The following is a 24,328-nucleotide window of genomic DNA, read 5'->3' on the forward strand; positions in this document are numbered from 1 at the left end:
TGGAGAAACTGTTTGCATAAGTAGAGGCAGAACTAAATCCAGAATTCAGTCCCCGGGCTTGTTTGTCAAACCCTACGGCTTTTATGTCTGTGTATGGCATTCCAGCACATTACGGCAAGAGTGAACTTCTCATTCTAAGCACTAGAATCAGTCCACGACATCCTTAAGATCGATGAGCCTTTAGAACAACAGGAAGTAGTGACACAAAACCTTATGCTCCTTGTCATCACACCTAGGTGTAAAGCATATTCAAGGGAAACAAGAAGTTACTATTGAGGCATAATGCGCCTATAGGCTGGTTAGGTATCTCATAGAGGATGAGACAAATCATGCTATGTGTCTCACAGAATACTTCTACTCTTCTCAATTGATCACAGAAAACTAGGTAGACTAGATAAAAAACCTTACCTTCACTGAATTAATTTCAGTCTGTCTTAAATCAATGCAGCAGGCAAAGCATATGATAATCAGAGGTATGTAATGCATCAGATGTAATAAATGAAGCACATCCTCCATGTGTTAATTAGATGAAAGGTGTTTATCTGCAGCAAGAACATGATGAGTGTTTTCTACTGGTGTCTGTGACATATCAGGAAGAATTATGCACCTGCACATTACTGGAGTTACAATTAGTTTAAAAAAAAATAATAATCTTATTCTTAGAAAACAAACAAATAAGCAGGATTCAAACATTTCCACATGCAATACTTGCAATGCAGAAAATCGACCTGCACAGAGTGAGTGCTCTAACCCTTATAATGATGACAAACTTCTCCAAACTGGGCTGACACAAGAGCGAAATTTGTGCAGGTCAAAAGATGAACCCAGATCTTAGAGAGGTACAGTCTGAAGTTGCTCTACCAAGGAACGGATGTAGCATCTGCTGGCCCAGTAGCTGCAGTTTCCTAGCAAGCAATGATACTTGTTCCCCTGCAAGTGAATGGCAACTCTGACAGTTCTGAGAGGTCACATCTATCACAGACAGTAAACTCTTTGGAAAGAAATATCTGAATTAAGCACTGCAGGGGATGGCAAGAGATAGGGGAGTTCTGGACAGTAACCTCTACGTGTCTGTTTGTATGCTCCTGTCAGCAAGGATACTGTCTAAGAAAAATCCAGGACGGCTAACTACTGAGCAGTGTCTCATGACAAGCTCACTTGAAGCAATGCAATGAAAAAGATGCAAGGCCATGTTGCTCTACCTAGTTAGCAGTGCTCAACAAAGACAAAGCAGAACTGAAAGCAAATGCAGCAAAATAAACTTTGCGGAAGGACTCTTAATGCTTAGTTCAAAACTTAGAGCGTACTTGCAGCAGAAGGGATGTGCAACGTAGATGAACATTGAAAAACAAATGCAAGTATCATAACAAAGAGAATTAATCTTGCAAGGGCTTCCTCTCATTGCATGAATTCTTAGTCTCAGTAAGAGAGTTTTATGAGAGACTTTGCTGAAAGCCTAATAGGAAATTCAGGTGAATTTTCCTGAATATCAGCATTCATCTGCAGTATTGCTGACTCTTAAAATACAGAAGGTCTGTGATATCACGCCCCTTTAAGAAATTGTCCTTGCAGACCCCCAGTGCAGTGCAGGACAGACATGTCCTTCACTAGATCTTCTGACCATCTGTACAGAACAGATCTGCCTTTACTGACATTTTATGTCACTGTGTCATGACTTCTCTATAAATAGATTCTCCTTTAGACACTTCACAGTCCTCTGGTGTTAAGGCGGCTTTGAGAGTTTACTTAACAGAAGTGATATTTCAGCTGTTGGCATCCTTTCAGTTAGAACTCTTTCATGCTCACATAAGGACTTTGCATTTGTTTGCAGTGTGGGTGTTTAAGTTTGCTGGGTTTGTTTTTTTGTTTTTTTCCTGAATTCCTGTTGATTAAGTTGAAATTGAAAGAACTGTTCTAAGACACTGGTGGGGGTGGGCCTGGGGCTTCACTGTTTTTTGTTATCTTTGGGATTGGATAATTTTCATGCTAGCTTACAAGGGTTGTTTCAGAAGTAAAGCCTTCTATTTTATGACGTTGGCCCACAAGGTCAGCAGTGGATATTGGTGGTATGGCAGTAGACGCTGGACCTTCCCACTGGTATTCCATTAATTATGCTTTGTTGCTGTGCGACAAATGGCAGCAGAGGGACAGTTGGACAAAGTGGTGTCGAACATGGAAGCACATGTGAAGCAAAGGAACATTGCTGAATCCCTCCATACAAAAAAAGCATGTATCACCATTCACCGACACTTGCTGAATGCTTATGGAGACCAAGAAATAGATGGTGAGGTGGTGAGCGATACATTCCAGCAGTGGCAATGAGGACATGACAAGCCATATTCTGGACAGCCATGCACAACCATCATACCAGGAAATTAAGAGTTCCTGTTGATAATTGATGAAAATGCAGAGCTAACGGTGGTGACTATGTTGAAAAATAATATATTTTAGCTGAAAATTTGCTCTATCAAATAGCGTTACTGTGCTCTTTATACATATTGTAGTTTTCATCGAAATACATCAATTTCAGAGCAACCTATATAAAAGTAAAACATAGTTTTGAGCCATTTGGCTAAAAAAGTATTAAGATGAGAGTCTCCTTACTATGCTAAATGATTCTGGTTACGAGGAAGACCAACAGCAAAGAATCACAGAATTTCAATGATGTATCAAGTGACTTGCTTGCCAAAAGACAGATAAAAGAGAGGTAAATATGAAGTGAGTCATACTGATAACGGAACCTTAAATACCATACAGGCATGAAGGTGATCTTTGTTAAATGCCCACGTAAACATCAGTTCAGTGCTCAGCAGAGGTTAAAAAACGCCAATCAAACATGAAGATTCATTATGAGGGCATTGTTATTCTAATGCATAGTCCAAGGTCTTCTCAAAGTGGAACACAACCTCTTACCCTGTCCCCATATCATCAGCATGACAGAAATGGAAGTCACAAAAGGCACAATGAATACACCAAAGCTATAGAAAACTTCTCATAATCATTCAATTTGTGGACTTAGCAGACACAGACCATTGGAGAGTATTAATAGAGTGTGATTATTTACTAACTCTTCCAACCAAAAAAGGAGAAAGGTAGAATGGAATTAAGATACTACTATGTAGTATTAGTAACCAAGCACAAGGCTGTACTATTCACATAACATAAAATTCAGCAGTGGGCCTCTGTGCTACGTGATGTTTTGGCTACCAGAAGCTTGCAATACCAAAAGCAACAAGTCAAATTCATGAAAGTAAAAGTCCACCCAGCACAGGCTGGGGGGAAGGGAAAACACAAGTTATGTGGTACTTCAATTGAAGTCTTTTAGCTGCAAGTTGCCGAAGGCTGGGAAAGTATATCATGAGAATCATCTTAGAAGCTTGTCCTGCTCTTATACACTGTGACTGGCCTGGTTTCTCCTGCTCCTAAACTGATCTTGTGTTCCTGTTACTGCAAATTACCTTGCACAGAGACATACAACATTTGCGTTATATTAGCTAGTAGCACAGGCTACAGTGAGAGAGAGAAAATAATAGGGAAACTGCTATTTCCTATAGAGACAAAGCTTAACACAGTAGTGTACTAATGTCTATTTGTAATGCAACAGTTGCTTTCAAACAATGCTGGATGTACAATGACCACTGGTGGTCTATTCAGAAAAAAAATAGCTTAAATACACATACTTTTACTGTGGAAGTAGTCTGTACATTCAGAAATATTGTATAAACCCTGAACAAATGAAATCAGTTACATACACCACCCTAACAACATTATACAAACATTTGTGTGTGAGCTGAGTCAGCACAACGGTAAATCAAGAGATTTCACAATTATTCCTGTGGATATCAACTAACATTTAACTGAAATGAAATTTTAAATTGATTACTTGTAAAGTTTATTACAGAGATAAAGGAAATCACAGCAGGCTTAACTACTTCTAGAAGGCAATTGTACAATGATGTTCTAAAAGAAAGCGACCTCCTTAACCAGCACTGCACTTTCCTCTAGTAACTAGATTCAAAGGAAACACCGATTTCCAGAAAACACAAAACATCATAAACCTATTGAGAAAAAGCATTTCTAGAAGTACTTGACACATCGATGTCGTCTTTAATACAATTAAACTCAGAAAAAATTATTTGTGGACAGTTATTAAAACTGAAACAAACAATAACAAACCTAAAAAAGATATTAAAATAATTCCATTTCTATTTTAATTACAGGGAAAGTACACTCTTAAATTCCATATTAACCGTAAGAAGAGATGATATCAAATAAACAGCATATTAAAAATAATGTACCTACTTGTCAGTGATGCTCCTCCAAAGCTGTGCACCTGCAACAAAGAGAGCATAAGACGATTCACAATGCACTAAAACAGAAACCATATATAGTTTTTTCCTCTTTATTTGTAGAAATATGCAAATTTGGGACAAAATGAGTAAGGAAGCCTAAATAACAATTCAAACCAGAGTGACAACCATTAGAACACATCTTTTTCCATAAACTTAACCTACCAGTTTAAATAGTAATGAATAGTTTGTAGCTACATTTTCACACTGAAGTAGAAGGTAACCAATATGACTCCTGCTTTACAACTACAAACTGACAATCACTTTCTACATTCCTTACGACCCTGTACTAATCTTGCCATCTAGTGGCTAGCTGGAAGTGGGAAGTAGCTGTACAGAATTGTTATTCTGGGAAGAAGTTCTTCTGCTGTTTGGAGTGACAATTATTTCCAAATCACTACAAGAAGAAATATTTCTTTCTATTCGATCAATAACCATTCATTAGATTTGCGTTAAAAAATAAACAAAAAACACTGAAAGAAATGCAAGTGGTGTAAAATAATCATACTGAGAACATAAAGCTGGGAAGCAGAGGTCTTCCTGATTTCATTTTTATGATGAACAGTTGAGTAATCCCACGCCAGATGGGAACACCAGACGAAGACGGGATGGTATTTTCACTCTGCCAGCTTGGTAAATATTGGTACGTCTAGCATTTGGTCAATACAAAAAGCATCAATTAGCAGTAATAGCTAAGAGAGAACTTGTGTAAATCACCACCTGACTGGTGGGTCATTCTGTGTTAGAGGTAACTTACACAACACTGAGTCTAAAAAATTATGATAAGTTTTTTAAGTTGTTCACTGAGCAAGCAGGCAGCAGAACAGCCACTAAGATTGTGGAGAAGGCAATGACAGTGAATAGTACTTCAAAAAAGTTTGTGAATAACTGTTGTAACTTAGCAGGGAACTATAGGCTGGGGAAGTAAAAAATGAAAGGACAGCATATTGCAGAGGAATACTGTGCATCTCTGATGCTTATTTCCTGCATTCCTTAATGATTTTTCAAACACTCTGCATTGGATTCAACATCAAAGAACAAATAAAACATGTCACTTCAAAAAATGTTCCCTAATAACATGAAGTACAAGAGATGACAGTCATTTTGCCAAAGAATGTTCAAGATGATAATGAAGTATGAGACAAAATAAATTAAAAACAAGCAAACAACAACATAAAAAACGGTCAATCAGCCAATGAATTATTAATCTCTTTCAAACTTGGTAGTATTCACATAAGAGTTTTTACGCACTGGAAACTGCAGTGAACTGGAGTCTAGAAAAAAAAAATTCACTTATTTGAACTGTGCAAATATAGGTCACTTCACAACCTATTTCCAAAGTTGACTGATTCCTATTTGGTCTCCCAAACCTACCAATAGCCACCTAGTGTATAATCAGAGGAGACAGGAACTTTTAGGGATGCAATGTATACTCAGATCAAGCAGCTGAGAGACAAGAATGATTGTTCACTGATAGTGGTTATACTCATGCTGAAGCATGTCTCATAGTAGTAGTACCCTGCTTATAAAACAGAAACTTCATAGAAAATGGTAACAGATCATTGTAGATTCCATCTGATATTTTTGCAATAATCTTAGAATCATAATATTAAAAGAGATTTAGTAATGTACTTATATGCTATGAAACACGAGTGTTAAAGCAAGGAATTTTATCACTATAGTGTCTTACCTTTTACCCTAGATAACACCAAATCCTTTATTATCTGTAGAACTAGTAGTCCAAGTATAATGAGAGAAGTCAGATGATACACTCTCCAAGGGGTCAGCGCAACAAACCTAGAATGTTAAGAAAAAATAAACACTGAATTCTTGTGAACTGATTGGAATTATACATAAACCTACAGGTTGAAAATAAAAAGAAAAAATAGACTAACAGGATATTAATTAAATTTAGTTCCTTCCCCCTGTGCTTTCACAGGAAGCAAACACTAAGAGCTCCAAGCATGCCAGGCTCATTTAACCATACATTGAGTTTTTAGTACATTTTTTTTTGTCCATGCTTTTATCTAAGCACAGCTAAAGTATACAAACAGAATATCTTCATTACTGCATAAGAAGCGTTACTTTTACAATCAACTTATGTTTTATTAACATAAATTGTTTTGTGTTTTTTTGGTTTTTTTTAATTCAGACACAGCGTAAGTTAAACATTTCCTTGTGTTTCTTACAGGACCTAACTTCACAGCAGATCCTTATACAAACGATTCTTTCAAATGTGAAGATGAGGTAAAATCATGTCATTCATAGCACAATACTCCAACTTGTCTTCATAATGAGCTTTTGTGATTTTTGTTCTTCATTACAAAAAGTTTTTGCAATGAGCCTAGTTGAGTCACAGAATCACAGAATGACCCGGGTTGGAAGGGACCTCAAGGATCATGTAGTTCCAACCCCCCTGCCTGGCACGGCCACCAAACATACACATTTACTAGATCAGGTTGCCCAGGGCCCCGTCCAACCTGGTCTTGAACACCTCCAAGGACGGGGCATCCACAACCTCCCTGGGCAGCCTGTTCCAGGGCCTCACCACTCTCCTAGTAAAGAACTTCCCCCTAACATCCAACCTAAATCTTCCCTCTTTTAACTTAAAACCATTAAGTTCCAAACAAAAAAAAAAAATAAATGATGGAAGCTGAAGATAGCCAAGAATAGCAAGAAGCTACTGTCCAGGGTAGTGGTAAGAGTAACAACAAATACAGTCATACAAAGCACGTAAATGGTTTGTAAACAGAACAGTTGGACACAAAACTAGTTGTTGTGGCAGCCTTCCTGCAGGAACAAGAGGGAAAAGAACTGAAGCATGGCGTGCTCCTGTGAACACTTGGTTTTTACATAAAGAAAGCTGCCTTCTAGGAGTTTTTACTAAGCTGAAGATACAGTTGTGGAAAACTGCTCTCATACTCCCTGCAGGCCTGAGAAAACTGAATTGCAACAAAGAAAACCTCCAAATGCTTTGTCTTAACCCACTTTTTTTTCTAAACTTGCTGATGATGGGGGAGAAGGGGAGTTGTGACAATACAGAGAATAATTTTTAATGCTATTTCTTTGTTCGTAACAAAGGCAGACCTTTAAGTTGTACAGAATTAAGACTACGACTATCCTACATGGTGCTTGTTCATTAGCATTTTATAGGATTGAATAGCAAGTTTTAACTTCACAGTTAACACTGGGCAGTCCTTAGTGGCTGAAATACACCAGTACTGGAGTTTATCACAGAATCACAGAATTGTAGGGGTTGGAAGGGACCTCTAGAGATCATCGAGTCCAACCACCCTGCCAAAGCAGGCTCCCTACACCACGTCACACAGGTAAACATTCATAAACACACATTTTACTAGTTCTTAAAGGTAAGAAAAGACACTTACTACCTGCCAGAGAATACAGAGAGCATTTGACCTACTTTACAGTCACGACTAAGCCATACTCATAGTTTCACTGCAATCACAGCTGTCACCTGCTGTTAAAAACGGTTGCACTAACACGGACAAGGATTAGCAAACAAGGATTAGCAAGGTAGTGTCCTGTCTAAAAGATGTTTCCAAGACATCTCATTCTACATTCCTGTTACTACAGTCTTTCTGCTCCATAAATTTTTTTGGGGAAAAAAAAACAACAACGCAATCTACATAGAGCAGTTATCACAGCAGTCAAATGAGTTCACTTATATGGAGAACTTCAAATTGTTAAGGATTCTGGTGTCTCAATGCTGTTAGTTCTCAGTCTTTCCTCCATTCTTTCAGTATTTTTTGTTCAGGTCACACTGTTTGCAACAAAGATCGTCTCATACAAACTCACAGCCACCGTTTGTCAGCCCTCAGGTGCTCCAGTAATACAGATTAGAAACACTGCGAGCCATATGTCAGACAAGTCTACGCCCTTAAGTCCCTTAGGGTTCAATGGCTGATAATGTTCTCCCTAGTTTTTTGGCATATGTCCACCTTCAGCTTATTGAAAGGTTAGTCCAACATGCTGGGATCTGAAAACCACGTATTATGCTAATGGTGTAGCAAAATTCTTAAAGGAATTATCAACATGAGGCATAGCAACCGGATTAACAAAAAGTCACGGTGGCACAGCAGTACTTTTGCTTATGATTAGTTGTTTTTTTCCTCCTCTTATTTTAATTAACAAAGTTTATTTGAATACTTCTAAAACACATACATACCTGACAAAACTGAGAGTGTCCAGAATGACACCATCATATACTGTGTACAGTATACTTAAGGCCTTTACTCAGACAAAGATTCAGATGCAGTCACCTGGTTTTAGGGCAGCTAGAAGTGCTTCAGACCTCTCACCCAGACAACAGTGGTCTCACCTGTGAGACATCCTCTGCTGACATTTAGAACAGCCAAATGGAAGAGCTACTGGAGGTAGTAAGCAGAGGGCAGATCACTGGGGAGTATGAACTTGATCAGGTAAGCACCTGAGTAACTTGACCTAACTGGACCTACTTCTAGCAAGAAGTCAGACTAGCTGACATCCTGTTGTCTTCCCAACCTACGGTCTTCTATGACTCTACAAACAGGTGATTTACATGGTATCTTGCAGAAGCAGCAGCTCAAGTTCAGTCAACGCAAAACAGGAAAGTTAGGTAGACCTCGAGGGAAGATTCCCAAGATGGGAGAGCCTGAGGCTCCTGCGGCAGCAAACCAGTTCCTTCTCTTCCCTTTGAACTGAATGCACAAAATCAGTACTGTGACATCACAGTATCACAGTCTCGTGCGGGTTGGAAGGGACCTTAGAGATCAACGAGTCCAACCCCCCGGGATTCGAGCCTCTGTGTAGCAGAGCGGCACTTCTACCACTTGCGCCACAGGGGGGATTCGAACCCGGGCCTCTGGTGTTGCAACGCGGCATTCCTATCACTGCGCCACCGAAGGCACCAAACAAGAATACAAGCCAAACACTCAAACAAGAATAGAATGAAGAACTGGAAGAAGTCAATTCAACCAAGATATTTTCCATCCAATAGTGCCTAACTAAAAATTCTGTTATTAAATACATAAAAATAATACTAAAAAACCCACAACCAAGCAACAAAAACCAGAAGAGGACACAACTACCACTCTAAAACTTGCAACATTCTCTTCAATTACTTTTTTGTTAAAGACAAAGACAATTCAATCTTCAAGCTTTTATTCAAGAGGTTTATTTGCCAGGTTTTATACAACAGATTAGGACTGTGTTTGTTGAGCCAGAAAGCACAGATGGCATCCATCAACCTGGACAGCAGCTCCCTAGGAAACCTAGAAATAAAGATTTAGGAATCATCAAAGAACCACAGAATGGTCTGGGTTGAAAACGACCACAGTGATAACTGAGTTTCAACCCCCCTGCTGTGTGCAGGGTCACCAACCACCAGACCAGGCTGCCCAGAGCCACATCCAGCCTGGCCTTGAATGCTTCCAAGGATGAGGCATCCACAGCCTCCTTGGGCAACCTGTTCCAGTGCGTCACCACCCTCTGCATGAAAATCTTCCTCCTAATATCTAACCTAAATCTCCCTGTCTCAGTTTAAATCCATTCCCCCTTGTCCTGTTGCTGTTCACCCTCGTAAACAGCCTTTCTCCTTCCTGTTTATATGCTCCCTTCAAATACTGGAAGGCTGCAATGAGGTCTCCCCAGAGCCTTCTCCAAGCTAAACAAGCTCAGTTCCCTCAATCTTTCTTCATAGGAGTAATACATTAACTCCCAACATAAGAAAGACTCCCACCAGCTCAAACTGTTGTCACTTCGCAGCCACCTGTAGAAGCGGCGCAAAAGGCAAAGACTGCTGAACACTTCTATAGAATTACGATTAGCTACAAGTCACTAAGACAAAGGGTAAGAATTGAAATGGCTTATTCTCTCTACCCGAACTACAGGAAACAAGATTTTTATCTCATATCATCAACATAATTCTCTAAGCAAAAATATGACATCTCATGATGTGTGCAGGAAAACCTCCTGGGGAAAGCAGTAGTTAGAACTACATTTGTGGGCTCTAGATCAGATTTGCCATAACTGATTCCATTCAGATGGGCATTTAAAATAAAAGCTTATAAAAGGAGGATGTTTCAGTAACCTCAACAACCTTCTGAGTCTACCACGACATCAAATGCTACCATTTCACAGAATCACAGAATTGTAGGGGTTGGAAGGGACCTCTAGAGATCATGTCGTCCACCCCCCCTGCCAAAGCAGGTTCCCTACACCATGTCACACAGGTAGGCGTCCAGGTGGGTCTTGAATATCTCCAGAGAAGGAGATTCCACCACCTCCCTGGGCAGCCTGTTCCAGTGCTCCGTCACCCTCACTGTAAAGAAGTTCTTCCGCACATTAGCGTGGAACTTCCTATGCTGTACTTTCATCCCATTACCCCTAGTCCTGTCCCCATTTCTTCAGTGAAAACGGGAGATGCTTCCAAGAGTTAAAAGTACATCGAATTAAGCACAGAAATCAAAGAACCTGCCTGCCTTTATTCTTGTACAAACATGCCCAGATGACCTCAATTAACCCATACTCTGGGAAAGTGCAGAAGAACCCTTAATCCCATTTTCTCATACAGTAGCAGCAGTTTGATGTTAAAAAAAATCCACCACCACCACATTGCCCTAAATCTCCTTTTCTCTAATGCTCTCATTAGTCCTGTAACATCTCCCATGGAGCACAGCGTATCTTCCTAGAAGTTCTATTGTTCTCAGGATTACACTCGCTATTTTAAAGGTCTCGTTATCTTGAGCTACAAAAGAAAGTAAGAATCATTTCTCTCTGGACACAACTAGGTTAGGTGCAGAATGCCTTCGTGTCATGAGGGAACTACAAACCCAAGCTGTGTTGCAGTTCTGCTCGGTTTAGCATTTCCATCTTCCATAAAGTCCTCATCCTGGATTTGGTCCTTAATTATTCAGTAATGCTCGCTTTCCCTCAGCTCCTCAATTATCCTCCTTGATTTATTTGCTGATTGATCCCGCTTTCTGCTGAGTGGTTGAAAACATACTGTCAAGTGGCCAGGTTTTTTATGTAACACAGCCTGGCTCTTAAACAATGTCAATTTTCATTCCAGTAAACCAATCTCTCAGCCAAAACTATGCAAGTTGTCACGAAAAAAAGCTGTTGAGATAATGGTGCTTTTTTTTTCTTAATTAAATTTATTTAGCCTTCCATTCCACCTTACCTTTGAAGCCTTCTAAAATTTTAATAACATGTTGGAAAACTAAACATAAGAAGGGAGGTTGTAGTGAGCTGGGGGTTGGCCTCTTCTCTCGTGTAATCAGTGATAGAACTAGAGGGAATGGTTTTATTCTGTGCCAGGGGAGATTCAGGCTGGACATTAGGAAGTATTACTTCTCGGAAAGGGTAGTTGGGCATTGGAATGCACTGCACAGGGAGGTGGTGGAGTCACCGACCATGGGAGTGTTCAAGAAACGTCTGGATGTTGTGTTGAGGAATATGATTTAGCTGGGAAGTATTGGTAATGGTTGGACTAGATGATCTTCTAGGTCTTTTCCAACCTTGATAATTCTGTGATTCTGTGATTAAAGCTACCCAACTGAAAACAAGTAGCCTCTACAATTCAATCACAGCTGACATTGCTATCAGAACATGAAGTTGAGTTCAGAAAGCATGGGAAGCTTTTGGGAAAGCATCCATTCCACAAGATAAGGATTCGAAAACAGCTGAAAACAGTTCTGAAAGAGTATCAGCTGAATTCAAGCCATGAGGAGTTCACCAGCAACACCTGCAGTTTCAAAGCCTGGACTCATTAACACCCAGAGATGTTTAAGTGAAAATGAAAGTCAAATTTCGATAGCCAATACAACTGAGACAAAGTCTCTGAATTTCTCACTAATGGCAGCCTTCCAGTACATTAAGGCAGCCTACAGGAAGGCTGCAGAGGGACGTTTTAGAAGGGACAGGATGAGGGGAAATGGCTTTCACTGGAAGAAGGTGGATTTAGACTAGATATCAGGAACAAATTCTGTGCTGTGAGGGTGATGAGATACTGGAACATGTTGCCCCCTTCCTGGGAGCACTCAAAGCCAGGCTGGATGGGGATTTGAGCAACCTGGTCTAGAGAGGTGTCCCTGCCTATAGCACGGGGCTGGAACTGGATGATCTTAAAGGTCCCTTCCAACCCAAACCATCCTATGATCTGGTGGCACACTGGTAATACTGGTACAAGAAGTTCCAAGTGAATCATCATTAAGAACAGCTCCACACAAACAAGTGGGGGCAAACAACCACTGGCATGACAGCTCCCACACTGACTGAACAACAGCAGCCATCACCTTATCAGCCTCCTAGGAACAACATCACCAGCATAAAAATGCCTCCCGATACAGACAAGACCAAGAGGAAAGTTGTATTTGTAAGCAGTGAGCTGGGTCTGAAGTTCAGAGCAGTCTTTGCATGAGAAATCCTAGGAAACTAAAAAATGGCAGAGTAATTAGCAGTATAAAAACATCCATCAGTCACTATCAAGAACAATGTGTTTTAGGCCTCGTTAAAACAGTCCGTGATGATTTATTTGCAATATTTTAAAGTAAAAGAGCTTTGGAAAACATGGTGAAATTAAATTAGCAAATTTGTTGTACCACAAGAATGTTATTTCAGTAGTAAATGTAAAAAAAATGTATTCATATACAGCATCCGGATGGAAGATTTCTCAGGGGAAGAGTACCAATACTGCTGATACAGCCAAGGAAGCCCTCAGCCATCCTTCTGCTTTTCTCTCAATCCTGAGGAACACTGAGAATCGAGGCCCTATGCCCTGAACACAGGCAATCTGCAGATGGATGGGGAGTATTGCAGGCACGGGACAGCAGCGCTGAGGAACTAACAGGCAACGCTCCTCCAGCCCACAGTGCTGTCAGCACCGAGAGCTGTGAGGACAGGCTCTGCAGGCAGCTGGGCTCCACTCACACCCAGTGCTGTGTCCTGGCTCGAGCTGAGTCACAGCAACCAGGCTGACCAGCTGGACTGGAGCTCCAGAGGGAAGCAGAGGGAGCAAGCACGCTGCGCTGCAGATACGTGATGCCAACACACCAAAGGAGAGAAATGCGAGACCAGATTTAAAGCAGCGTTTCATTTTCAGTGTCAGCTTTCAGAGGTTTGCTGACGAGATCATTCCTGATGCTCTTCAGTTTTACTGCCATTTTACTGCATAGCTCCCCAGTTCATCTCTCAGCTCCCCTGGCATCAGGAAGGAGCTTTCCAAGGAGAGGCAGAAATATTACCAAAATAAAAGCAATCCTTGCACTGGTTTCATTTCACCCTGACTCATTTTGACACTAAGAAAGTAGAGTGAGCTACAAATCCCAACAAAATAACTTCAACCACAGGTCACTTCACAAGTTGCAGGAGGACCATGAGACTTTCTGTACACATTATACACAGCATGCACGATACACGTGGACAAAAGAACAGCAAACAGGTTGTCCAGCAGCTATTACTCCTTGAGGCACAGAAATGAAACCAGTTAAACACCGCCCTTGATTTTATCAGAGCCAATTACAAAGAAACATAAAGCATTATGACCCTCCAAATTGCTGGCAGAGCAGGTGAGCTCTGAGAGCAGAACCACATAATTTTCCTAGTGAAAGGACTTACCAAGGGCACTTAAGAGCAAGACTGATAACAAAAGTCAACTTAGATTACACATCACACACGCTGCTCCTCGGATTTGAGAGGATGAAGTGATTTTGGAGATATACGCACAGATATTTTCTCATGCACTGTGAAGCTTCAGAAAGTTCTGTGTGACTTGGATCACCACTACAGTTATGGGGAACTAGGTGGAGTTTGCAGTTAATCGACTTATTTGCTTGTTTGCCTCTTGTTCATTGGAGAGGAAAGGAGGAAGCCTTAAGCACTGGAAACACAGTTCAAGTTCACAGAATTGAGATTCAGGTTGGAAGGGATTTCGGAACCCACTCACACCCAACCCCGTGCCATGGGCAGGGCTGCCACCCACAAACTCAGGCTGCCCAGGGCCCCATCCAACCTGGCCTTGAGCACCTACAGGGATGGGGCACCACAGCTTCTATGGGCAGCTGTGCCAGCACCTCACTGCCCTCTCGCTGATAAACTTCCCCAACATCTAATCTAAACTTCTCCTCTTTTACCTTTACACTGTTCCCCCTTACACTGCCACTATCTGCCCACGCCAGTCCCCCTCCTGTTCACCATCTCCCTTCAAGTACTGGAAGGCTGTGATGAGGTCTCCCCAGGGCCTTCTCTTCTCCAAGCGATCAACCCCAGCTCCCTCAGCCTGTCCTTACAGGATTCAGTCTTAGGGTCTCAGCTGTACATGGAGTCCCAACACATAAACCTCCCCTAAGGTCAAGGGGAAGTTCTGAAGAAGTTTCACAAAGAAAGGCAAGCTTTTGTTTTCTACACAAATCATCAGAAGAGGTGCTACAAACATAACAACGAAGCCATCCTCTGTGAACTACCGACTTCTGTCAACCAAACGACAATGGACTAGAAAAACTTCAGTTTTAAAGGCAGGTTTGGTGAGCTGCAGCAACATTCCCACTGCCACCCCTCCATCAGGGCTGACCAGGCCGCCGACGAGGAGAAGCACACACACCTAAAGCAACCCCTGAGGGAAGGCACCCCCACACCGCCAGCCGTCAGAACCGCACGGTAGCGGAGGCCCAGCGCTCACCAGAAGAGCAGGTTGGCGCAGACGAAGCCGCCCAGGCTGTGGAGGGGCCGCTCCCAGCTCAGCGCCGCCGCGATGCAGCATCCCACCGCCAGACCCGTCTCCCCGAGTAGAGCCGCCGCCGCCCCGGCCCCGCCCGACACCTCTACCGGGGCCGCATCCTGGGGGCCCTGCGGCCGCTCCCGCCCGCCGCCGCCGCCGCTCTCCCCGCCCGTCTCCGGCTGCTGCGGCCGCGCGGACGCCCCGCTCGCCATGGCTGGGTGGCGGCGGCCGGGCTGGGCTGGGCCGAGCCGGGCCGGACCGGGCGGGAGGCGGAGCAGAGCGGGACGGCGGGTCCCGCCCCGTCACACACTCACACACCCCGGTGGCGTCATCGCGGCAGGTGTCACGAGGGGCTGCGCCTGCGCGGGGCAGGTGCATGGGGAGGGCGGGGCTGAGGGCGGCGCCTGGCGGGGAGCAGCTGGTGCTTGTAGGGTCGTTTAGGTTGGAAAAGACCAGTGAGATACCCAGCTCAACCGTTAACCCGTTCCCACCACGTCCCTCAGTGTCACATCTTCATGTTTCTTGAACACACCCAGGGGCAGTGACTCCACCTCCTCCCTGGGCAGCCTGTTCCCAGGCCTCACTGTTCTCTCTGAGAAGAAATATTTCCTAATATCACAGAATCACAAAGAATCATAGAATGACCCGGGTTGGAAGGGACCTCAAGGATCATGTAGTTCCAACCCCCCTGCCTGGCAGGGCCACCAAACATACACATTTACTAGATCAGGTTGCCCAGGGCCCCGTCCAACCTGGTCTTGAACACCTCCAAGGACGGGGCATCCACAACCTCCCTGGGCAGCCTGTTCCAGGGCCTAACCACCCTTCTAGTAAAGAACTTCCCCCTAACATCCAACCTAAATCTTCCCTGTTTCAACTTAAAACCATTTCCCCGTGTCCTGCTATTGTCAGCCTTTTCGAAGAGTTTACTCCCCTCATGGACGTAGGTTCCCTTCAGGTATTGAAAGGCTGCAATATCCAACCTGAACCTCCCCTGGCACAACTTGAGGCCATTTCGTCTTGTTACACAGGAGAAGAGGCCAACTTCAAACCATGGAAAGCTCACCCACTGAGGTACATCCCTTGAGCATCAATTGCTGAACAGGCAAAATGGGATTCAAAGAACGTGTCTGTCAGTGTAACTGACCTGGTAACTCATTAAATACTTGGCTCTTGCAGTGAAAACTAACAAATAGAGTAATTTGGGGTTGTAGATTAACATCTACTTCAAGCTTAATTGGCTACGCGCCCTCTTTCACTTGACCACTGCAGCAAAAGGAGCTTAGAGGTGGAAATACCTTTTATTTCTCCAAGGTAAAGAAAGTCAAAAGATCATGGAGTTGGTTCAGCTGTAATTGGCTGCGGATTTCCACATCTTCTGTGTGGTTTGAGCAGATGACCTTGGGAAGGAGTTCTGTTGCTTATGATTCCACATACCTCTGAGTGTATGAAAGTGATTAGGTGTTGTTTGTGAAGGTCTGAGACAATGAAAGCAAAGAGGCAGGCTTTCCTTGTAACCCAACAACATGAATAGAAAAGTAAGGCCTGGGAAGGAGCTTCAGCAAGGCTGGAGCAACAAATACTTTGCTGTTTTGCTTCAGCCCTTTGCCAATGGATGGAGCTTTGCCCTAAAAAGACTTTATGAATACAGGAGGCCTTGCAGTGCTGGCAAATAGGCAGCTGTCTTATAGGTGTGCTGCATGCTGCTTAGCTGCTGAGCTCTCTGATGCTGCTCCAGCACCCCTCCTGCCCTCTAGGGTGCAGTGGATGCCTGCAGATTCTGATTGCCTCTTTTGGGGAGTGGGAGTAGAGGGAATTTTATTAGTACATGGGAGTAAAAATAGGGACCTCTGACAAGGAGGAAAAGCAGTCGTCCTTTCAAGCCATTTTAGGATGATTTGTTGTGTGTGCCAAGCTGCTTGTTGTGGTTGATGCTGTCCATAATACTATCAAACCTTCTCCAGCTTAGCCAGTAGCAACTATCTTTCCCTTGCCAGCATTCAGTTATTTTGGTATTGTGGGCTGACCTACTCAGGATCTAAGCCTAGCTGACTCCAAACAGCTACAAGATAAGCAGGAATAGAAGTCAGGTGTTCCTCATGCAATATAAAGTGAACATGGGATAGTTAGCCACAGAAATCATCCTTGGTTTAAACTATTTAAATTGGAGTTTAACCAATGTTAGGTCTTAGTATGTATTGAATTTGTGAAATGCAGATAAAGGCATTATAGTCCTGTAGCCCTAAGGATTACAGCCATGGCAGATTTAGGCAAATAACCCTTTCCAATATTCTGTGCTTTTTAAAAAGATTGGAATATGATTGAATGCCCCTGCACTTAGACTCCACATCACTGTCCCTTTGATTAAACCAGACACAAGGAGTTCAAGGATTCTCTGCTCCCAAGAAAACAGGGATGATGAAGGGTGGTTTGAGAGGGCAGGGCAGGCTATAGGTACACAAGTCTTCCATATCTTGATTAAACTTGTTCCTGTTCTGCACTACAGGCCTCTGCTTTCCTGACCTATTCCATAAAGGGTATGAATGGAAATTAGTGAAAAAACCTTCCAGAATGGTTTCTGTTATTTAGCTAATGGAAAACATGCCTCATGTATTGATGGATGGCAGCTTTTCTTTTCCACTGTTGATAGTTAGTGGTGTGATTTATATGACTGAGCTTGGTCTGATTTATGTGACTGGACTTATTGAAAGCACTCCGGTATAAACACCAGTGTGAGAGAAAAGATGGCTCATTCATTTGTGAAGCACTGCATTTTAGATGTTAAATGTGGCAGTAAATATGCTCTCTGGCGCTGATCTGTCTGTAGTTTGATGTTTTGACTGCTTGAGTTTGAAAGGATTGTGTGCTATCTGTGCAGGAAAAACGAAGGAGTGGTACCCAGTGCACAGCTGCATACAGAATGAGAGTAGAGAGTGCAGTTCTGGTGTCAAGGACTGGGATGTAAATGATGGATGAAGCCTGAGGAGAAAGATTTCTAAATGGTTGCATGAAAGGAGCTTACAGTTATCAAAGCCTTCTAATGCTTCTGAAATATGCCTGAAAATTCTGATGTCAGCACGGAATAACAGTGTTGATTTCAGGATTCAAGCTGAACATGATACGCAATAATCAAAAATATCTTCAATGGAAAAGGCATAGCTTATATTTATATTCAATACTATATACACTGAGTAATTTTTCTTTGTAACTAAAGTGGTTAGTCATAAAGCACTGAGAATAAACTGAATCCAGAGAAGAGTGTGAATTCTTGCTGTCGCAGTCAAATCCCATACTCAACGAATCTGATACTTTAATAGCTCCGATGGCTATCTGCCTTTTTCACTGGCTCTCCATTGTATGAGGTGTCAGTATATTGTCGAATCACACATCCGGAAAAAGATATTGTGTGGAACTAAGGAGTGTTTGTGGTCTGGTGTCAGGGTCCAAAAGCTATTTCTGGCCTAAATTGCTGGCCCACTAGGTAATTACAAATGTTTGTCACAACCAGTTATATTAGTGATTTTAAAACCAATGAAAATTAGGTGATGATTCTATGAACCTTCTGTCTTCAAGATTGAACAAACCCAGCTCTCTCAGCCTCTCCTTCTAGGAAGCCTTTGGCATCATTTCAGTACATCACCAAGTGCCTAGTATTGGGCAGCCCAAAACTGGACATAGTATTCCTTATGTGATCTCATAAGTGGTGGAAAGGGAGGAAGAATCACTTCCCTTGTCCTATCAATGACCTATAGTTATTGTATGCTTACTGACTCTGTATCCAGTTGTCACCATGCCGCTGCCTAACTTGTCTGTTTTGAGGCTAAAGATTCATGTTGTAATCATTCTTTGGATGGTAGCATGAGGTGTCCCTCATTAGCAGGTGTCCAGTATCTATGCTGTTTATTTTAATCCTTCCTAATTAACATGAAAATACTTTTGTTCCCTGGATCACCTGCACTCTCTGAGAAGACTGGTGTCAAACTTGTTATATGTGCAGTGCATCTTTCTTTAATCCTGGAAGCTTCCTCGATGCTTTTGTGGTCTTTCTCACTGTTCACTAACCTTCGGTATCTGTTATAGTTATGATTAAAATGTAGAGCAACTTCACAATGAATAACTGCCAACCTTTGATGCCTACCTTCTGAGCCTTTCAGCGTCTAAAAGGTCTCTCTATTGTACAACATTTCTTCTTTTATTGAAATAGAATGTACCATAATCTTAAAACAGCAGGAACGTGTTAATTGTTGTCCTACATTACTGCATCCTGCAGTTAGGTCTGTGTTGCATCTACTGAAGTATTTTATGTAGGTGTGTATATATCTGTTACAACAGTGGGCATTCAGTGTCCTATTCCACCCTCATCCCTTGCCATGTGCTTCTTAAACACAGGATTCAGCTTAATATTCCAGGTCTTGGGCTTCAGTACAGGTCTATTTCAGTTGTTGTAACTGATAGAAGCTGTAGGAAATGCGGGAAAATTCAGAGCCACAATCGGCAGTTTCTATGAGAGAATATCCCAGAAATGCTTTTAGAGGCTGCCCTCTGCTGTTTCTTTCAGCCACCAGCTTTGCATCTGGCTTCTTTGTTCTAGAGGTATTGTTGTGTGTTGAATGCACTATAGTATATCTTGTCTGAAGTTATATTTTTCAAGAACATTAGTCATTAAGGCCTTGTTTGATACCATATGAAGACTGTATGCTGCTTAGTGTCTATTTTTACTTCTGTAATGCTAATAAATTTTCTCAACCTTCTTTATCCAGATCTAGTACTAGACCAGGCTGCAGGGGCTTCTCTCTGTGAAGAGCTTCCCCCTGACATTCAATCTATACCTTCCCTCCTTGAGCTTAAAGCCATTCCCTATTGTCCTATCACTGCCTTTCCTTGTAAAAAGTTGATTCCTCTCCTGTTTATAATCCCCTTTTAAATACTGGAAGGCTGCAATGAGGTCTCCTTGCAGTCTTCTCTTCTCCAGGCTGAACAAGCCCAGCTCCCTCATCCTGTCTTCATAGGGGAGGTGCTCCAGCCCTCTGATTGTCTTTGTGGCTCTCCTCTGGACCCTCTCCAACAGCTCCACACCTTTCCCATGTTGGGGGCCTCAGACCTGGATGCAGTACTCCAGATGGGCCCTCACAAGGAGAGAGTTGAGAGGGACAATCACCTCCCTATCCCTGCTGGCCACCCCTCTTCTAATGGAGCCTAAGATACCTTATGAGCTGCAGGAGCACACTGGTGGCTCATGTTCAGTTTTATATACACCAGGATCCCTGGGTCCTTTTCTGCAGGGCTACTCTCAAGGAGTTCTCCCAGTCTGTATACATATCTGGGGTTACTCTGACCCAAGTGCAAAACCTTGCACTTTGTTACATTGAACCTCATTAGGTTCACGTGGGCTCACCTTACAAATTTGTCAAGGTGACTCTGGATGGCATCCCTTCCTTCTAACTTCAGTATCCCAGTTGTCCTGCTGAGGGGAAGATTGCATTGCTTCTTTGTATCTTCTTGACCTGCTCTTTGTCTTCTCTATTTGATTGAAGTCCTTGCAGATTAAAGTCTTTACTGACCTCATAATGTGTGTTTGCACGGTGCCAAGCATAATAAACCGGGTGCAATCTCAAACAGATTTCCCAGGTACTTTCCCAATATAAATAATGAAAGGCACAAAAACTTGTAATTTACAAATCAAAGCCGTGGGTGATTTATAAAACAAATCTTAAGAAAAGTCTGTGCTTGCAAAAGCTTGTACATGACCTTAAAATGAAACGATTAGCTGTCTGAGGTTGTGAGATGGCTTAGAGTGCATGGAATTATGCTGGGTTGTGGTAGACAATATTAGTTGGTAGGATGAAATGAGAACTTGTTACTTTTAACACCGTGTGAGCACAGATATATGTTTATGGGGAAAAAAATAATATGCATAGTAAGTGAAATTGGAGTCTCCCAGTTCAAACTTCTCAAACTTTTCTTTCCTAACAATGAAATGTTTGTCTGTTGGGCAGCTTGAATTCATTGGACCCATTGGCCCTGTAAGCTATAAAACAAGGTAGCACAAGACAAAAAAAATAAGAACAAAAAATTGGCAAAATCGTGTGAGCGTTGATGCTGTTTCTTAGCCAGAGCTGTTAGACCTTGGTAGTTTTTTCCTTCTCCACTAGGTTACGCTGCTTGTCAATGCCAATGAACACCCAGCTGTAACCGCAGATTCCAGCTATGAAGTAGGGGATGTATGTGTGCTTATTGGGCACTTTTAGTTTTTTCTTCTGTCAGGATGCTCTCCTAGCCCTGCAAGAAATGCTCCTTTCCATGCGGTTAATATGTGTAACAGTAATAGTAAATGCCCCTTTCTCAAATGCAGTATTCTTTTCTGCTTTTACAGAGTTGAGCTGGCATAAGAATGCACATTCCCACATTCTGAGTTGTTGATGTGGCATTAAACCATTGCTTGGATAATCCAATTGGATTGAAGAAAAGACTTTGAGGTAACTGTCTAGGATCTGAGACAAAGGATTTTCTGGAAGAAAATGTATGTTCACAGGCTACGCTTAAAACCTACTAAGAAACCACTTAAAACAGATGTGTTTAGTGCAGAAATCGCACTGTACAGCCACCTCATGAAATAATTATGCAACACTTTACAGGTGTTGTTCAACTCTGAAAGGTCTTGAGTCCTTGTCTGTTTAATTATGACATAGAAATATAATAGCATCAATTGAGTTTCATTGATCAGGCTGCCCAGGGAGGTGGTGGAGTCTCCTTCTCTGGAGATATTCAAGATCCGCCTGGACGCCTACCTGTGTGACATGGTGTAGGGAGCCTGCTTTGGCAGGGGGGTTGGACTCGATGATTTCTAGAGGTCCCTTCCAACTCCTACAATTCTGTGATTCTGTGATCTAATTCTGGGCCAAATTACTGTAATTCCTTATATAGATTTGCTGTTTGAATGTATATGAGAGATGGTCAGTAATGACTTTATACACTGAATGTGTAAGTAGCCAGAATTGCACTGCCCACCGCTGTCAGGCAGAGTGCTGCCAAGCCTGCTTGGCTAAGGCTGCATGAGGGCTGGGGACTGCCAGTGTGCTCTGGGAAATGACAGAAACAACAGGTAATTTCACTTAAGAATAGATGGTTGGAGGCCCAGAAAAGTGCTTGGCATTCACTGTGGCTTTCTGCGGAGAGGACTAGATGATCTCGTGGATGGAGTAAGAGAAATGAGATGTGAAAAGCAATGAAAAAATCTCACTTGTGAATTAATATCAAGAATTTATGGAGTAAGTTGAAGTCTTGTCAGTTGACTGCATTTGGCATTTTGTCCCCCTTTCATTTTATGCATCTACAATTCCAATGAAGAACAAAAGGCACCTCACTATCAAAAAGACAAGGTTAAAGTGATTGCAGTAGATAAGAAGAATACGGTTATTACAAAGCAACAGTAAGGGCTTTAGACACTGCACAGTTCTATCATCTCTTTATTAGATGACTTGTATTATAACAGATGGTGCAAAATGCTATAAGGCTGATGAAGGGGAACGAAGCACATACTTTTGAGAGAAGTTGATTTAAGGAAAGTTTCAGCTTGAGTAATCTTGCAAATGAAGGCTGGAAGATGATGTGACTACTAATTATTATTTTATATTGGGAAGGAGGAGTGGGTTTATTTTATTGATATTCCCTTTCTCCAAACCCACTGATATTTAACGTATTTTTCATTTCATGGCTGCCCAAACATAGGGATGAATGAAGGTGTTGGTATGTTTGAGAAACAGCCCGAGTAGATGTTGCTTGTCCTAATCAAACGTCTGTTGGACAGCAGCGGTGAAGAGAAGACTCCACCTTCCTGTTCTGATCAACTACAGTTGGAACCGCGCTAGTGGCTGATTGCTTTGGATTGCTGCTGACCACTTCTGCTTGGTTCCCATGACTGACATAGTATTTGTAGTTTCAATGTGTTGCACCAAATGCCCAGTGTCTGTTGCAGTGTATTGTAGGGGGTATTCTAAGTGGATTCCTTCAAGATAAAAGTTTCTTAAGTATTTGCTTGCAAAGCGAATTTAACTGGAATAACTCTGTAATTTGAAAGAAATAAGGACAGATGTAATGTCCTGTTGACATACTCCAAATGCCCGTCTCTGCAGCCTCACCCACCTCACAGCCATAGCATGCCAGCTCGTTTGTAGCTGCAGACAATGAAATGCAGTGGGTTTCAAGGTTTGGACAATGTACATAATTACTTATATTCAGTATTTGCTTGGTATTCTTCCGTACTTAATTGGCAGAGCTATAAATGGTGATCTGGAGCGCGTGTCCTGTGAGAACTAGAGGTTGTCTGCATCCAAGAAATTCCCACTGCTTTGCCTGAGTTGCTGTAAGGTCATCTTGCTACTCGGTAGCATGTCTGTTAGGTGTTTGTACTGGCACAAACCTGCATGTACCTGTTGCTAGAGCCGTATGTCTCAGAAATGTGGGGCTTGGCACATAGGTTTCTGATGCAACACTTCTTGGGTGTAGCAATTTCCTGTGTGTAACTTGTGTAATTAAGATTATTAAGAATTCTGGCACCCTTACAAATGGAATGTATTTGTATTAGGAGGGAAAGTGCTTCTTAGACTGAAGCCTTAGGACATGAGTGGGATTGAGGCACAGCCAGCTTCAAGGCGTTGGGATACTGGTGTGCTAATAGGCTGATGCATGACTGCATTTCCTTTTCAGCTGCCACTTCATCCTGCCATTTACCTTTGTGGATGCTGAGGCTTGACTGAACGGCTTCTGGTGTCCCCCTCCCCCCCCTTTTTATTATATAAACAAACGAACATAAAAACATCCATTAATAATATTGTTCTGGCAGGAACTTATCAGAGCATGTTCATAAACAGCACTTGGACAAAACTAAACCCTCTTGCTGTGTTGTCTGTAATCTATATTTTCTGTTACTCCAAGGCTGTAGCAAGCCCTGTAGCTTCCACATGTTATGTGCCCATACTGTAGGTTGCTAATAAAAACCATCTATCTAGCTTACATTGTAGGCATGTAAATAGCAAAAGCTTTTCTTGCATATTGCCTGTGGAGTGGGACTGCTCCGTAATCCTTGTTTTTGTGTAATTGACACATATCTTGATCAAGGAGGTCGTTTTGAGCAGATGGGAACTCCTCAGCAGAGCACAAATGTGTATCTTTGCAAAGTAAGTACGTATAGAGTCACACTGTGTCCTTGGCTTGGCAAAGTTAAGGGTTTGCTGCAAATCCAATGTGGTACAGAGTGGAAACAAAA

At 42.3% G+C, this 24,328-nt stretch overlaps 1 protein-coding gene across 3 annotated transcripts in view; it reads right to left on the reverse strand.

The window, feature by feature from the left end:
• RETREG1 (reticulophagy regulator 1) overlaps positions 1 to 15,290 on the reverse strand; it is a 50,791-nt gene extending 35,501 nt beyond the window's left edge. Inside the window, exons 1-3 of one of the 3 annotated variants that reach the window (XM_015854416.2) lie at positions 15,025 to 15,290; positions 6,040 to 6,146; positions 4,303 to 4,333 (exon numbers count right to left, since the gene is read on the reverse strand). In XM_015854416.2, the coding sequence (XP_015709902.1) occupies positions 4,303 to 4,333; positions 6,040 to 6,146; positions 15,025 to 15,275 (389 nt within the window). In that variant the 5' untranslated portion in view covers positions 15,276 to 15,290. Of the gene's footprint in view, positions 1 to 4,302; positions 4,334 to 6,039; positions 6,147 to 8,688; positions 8,715 to 8,907; positions 8,930 to 15,024 lie in introns of those variants that run through there. The other 2 variants (XM_015854418.2, XM_015854417.2) reach the window with 2 other exon arrangements.
• Between the last annotated feature and the right edge of the window lie 9,038 nt (positions 15,291 to 24,328).

Source organism: Coturnix japonica, chromosome 2 (genome assembly GCF_001577835.2).
Source record: "Coturnix japonica isolate 7356 chromosome 2, Coturnix japonica 2.1, whole genome shotgun sequence".
Classification (NCBI taxonomy): Eukaryota; Metazoa; Chordata; class Aves; order Galliformes; family Phasianidae; genus Coturnix; species Coturnix japonica.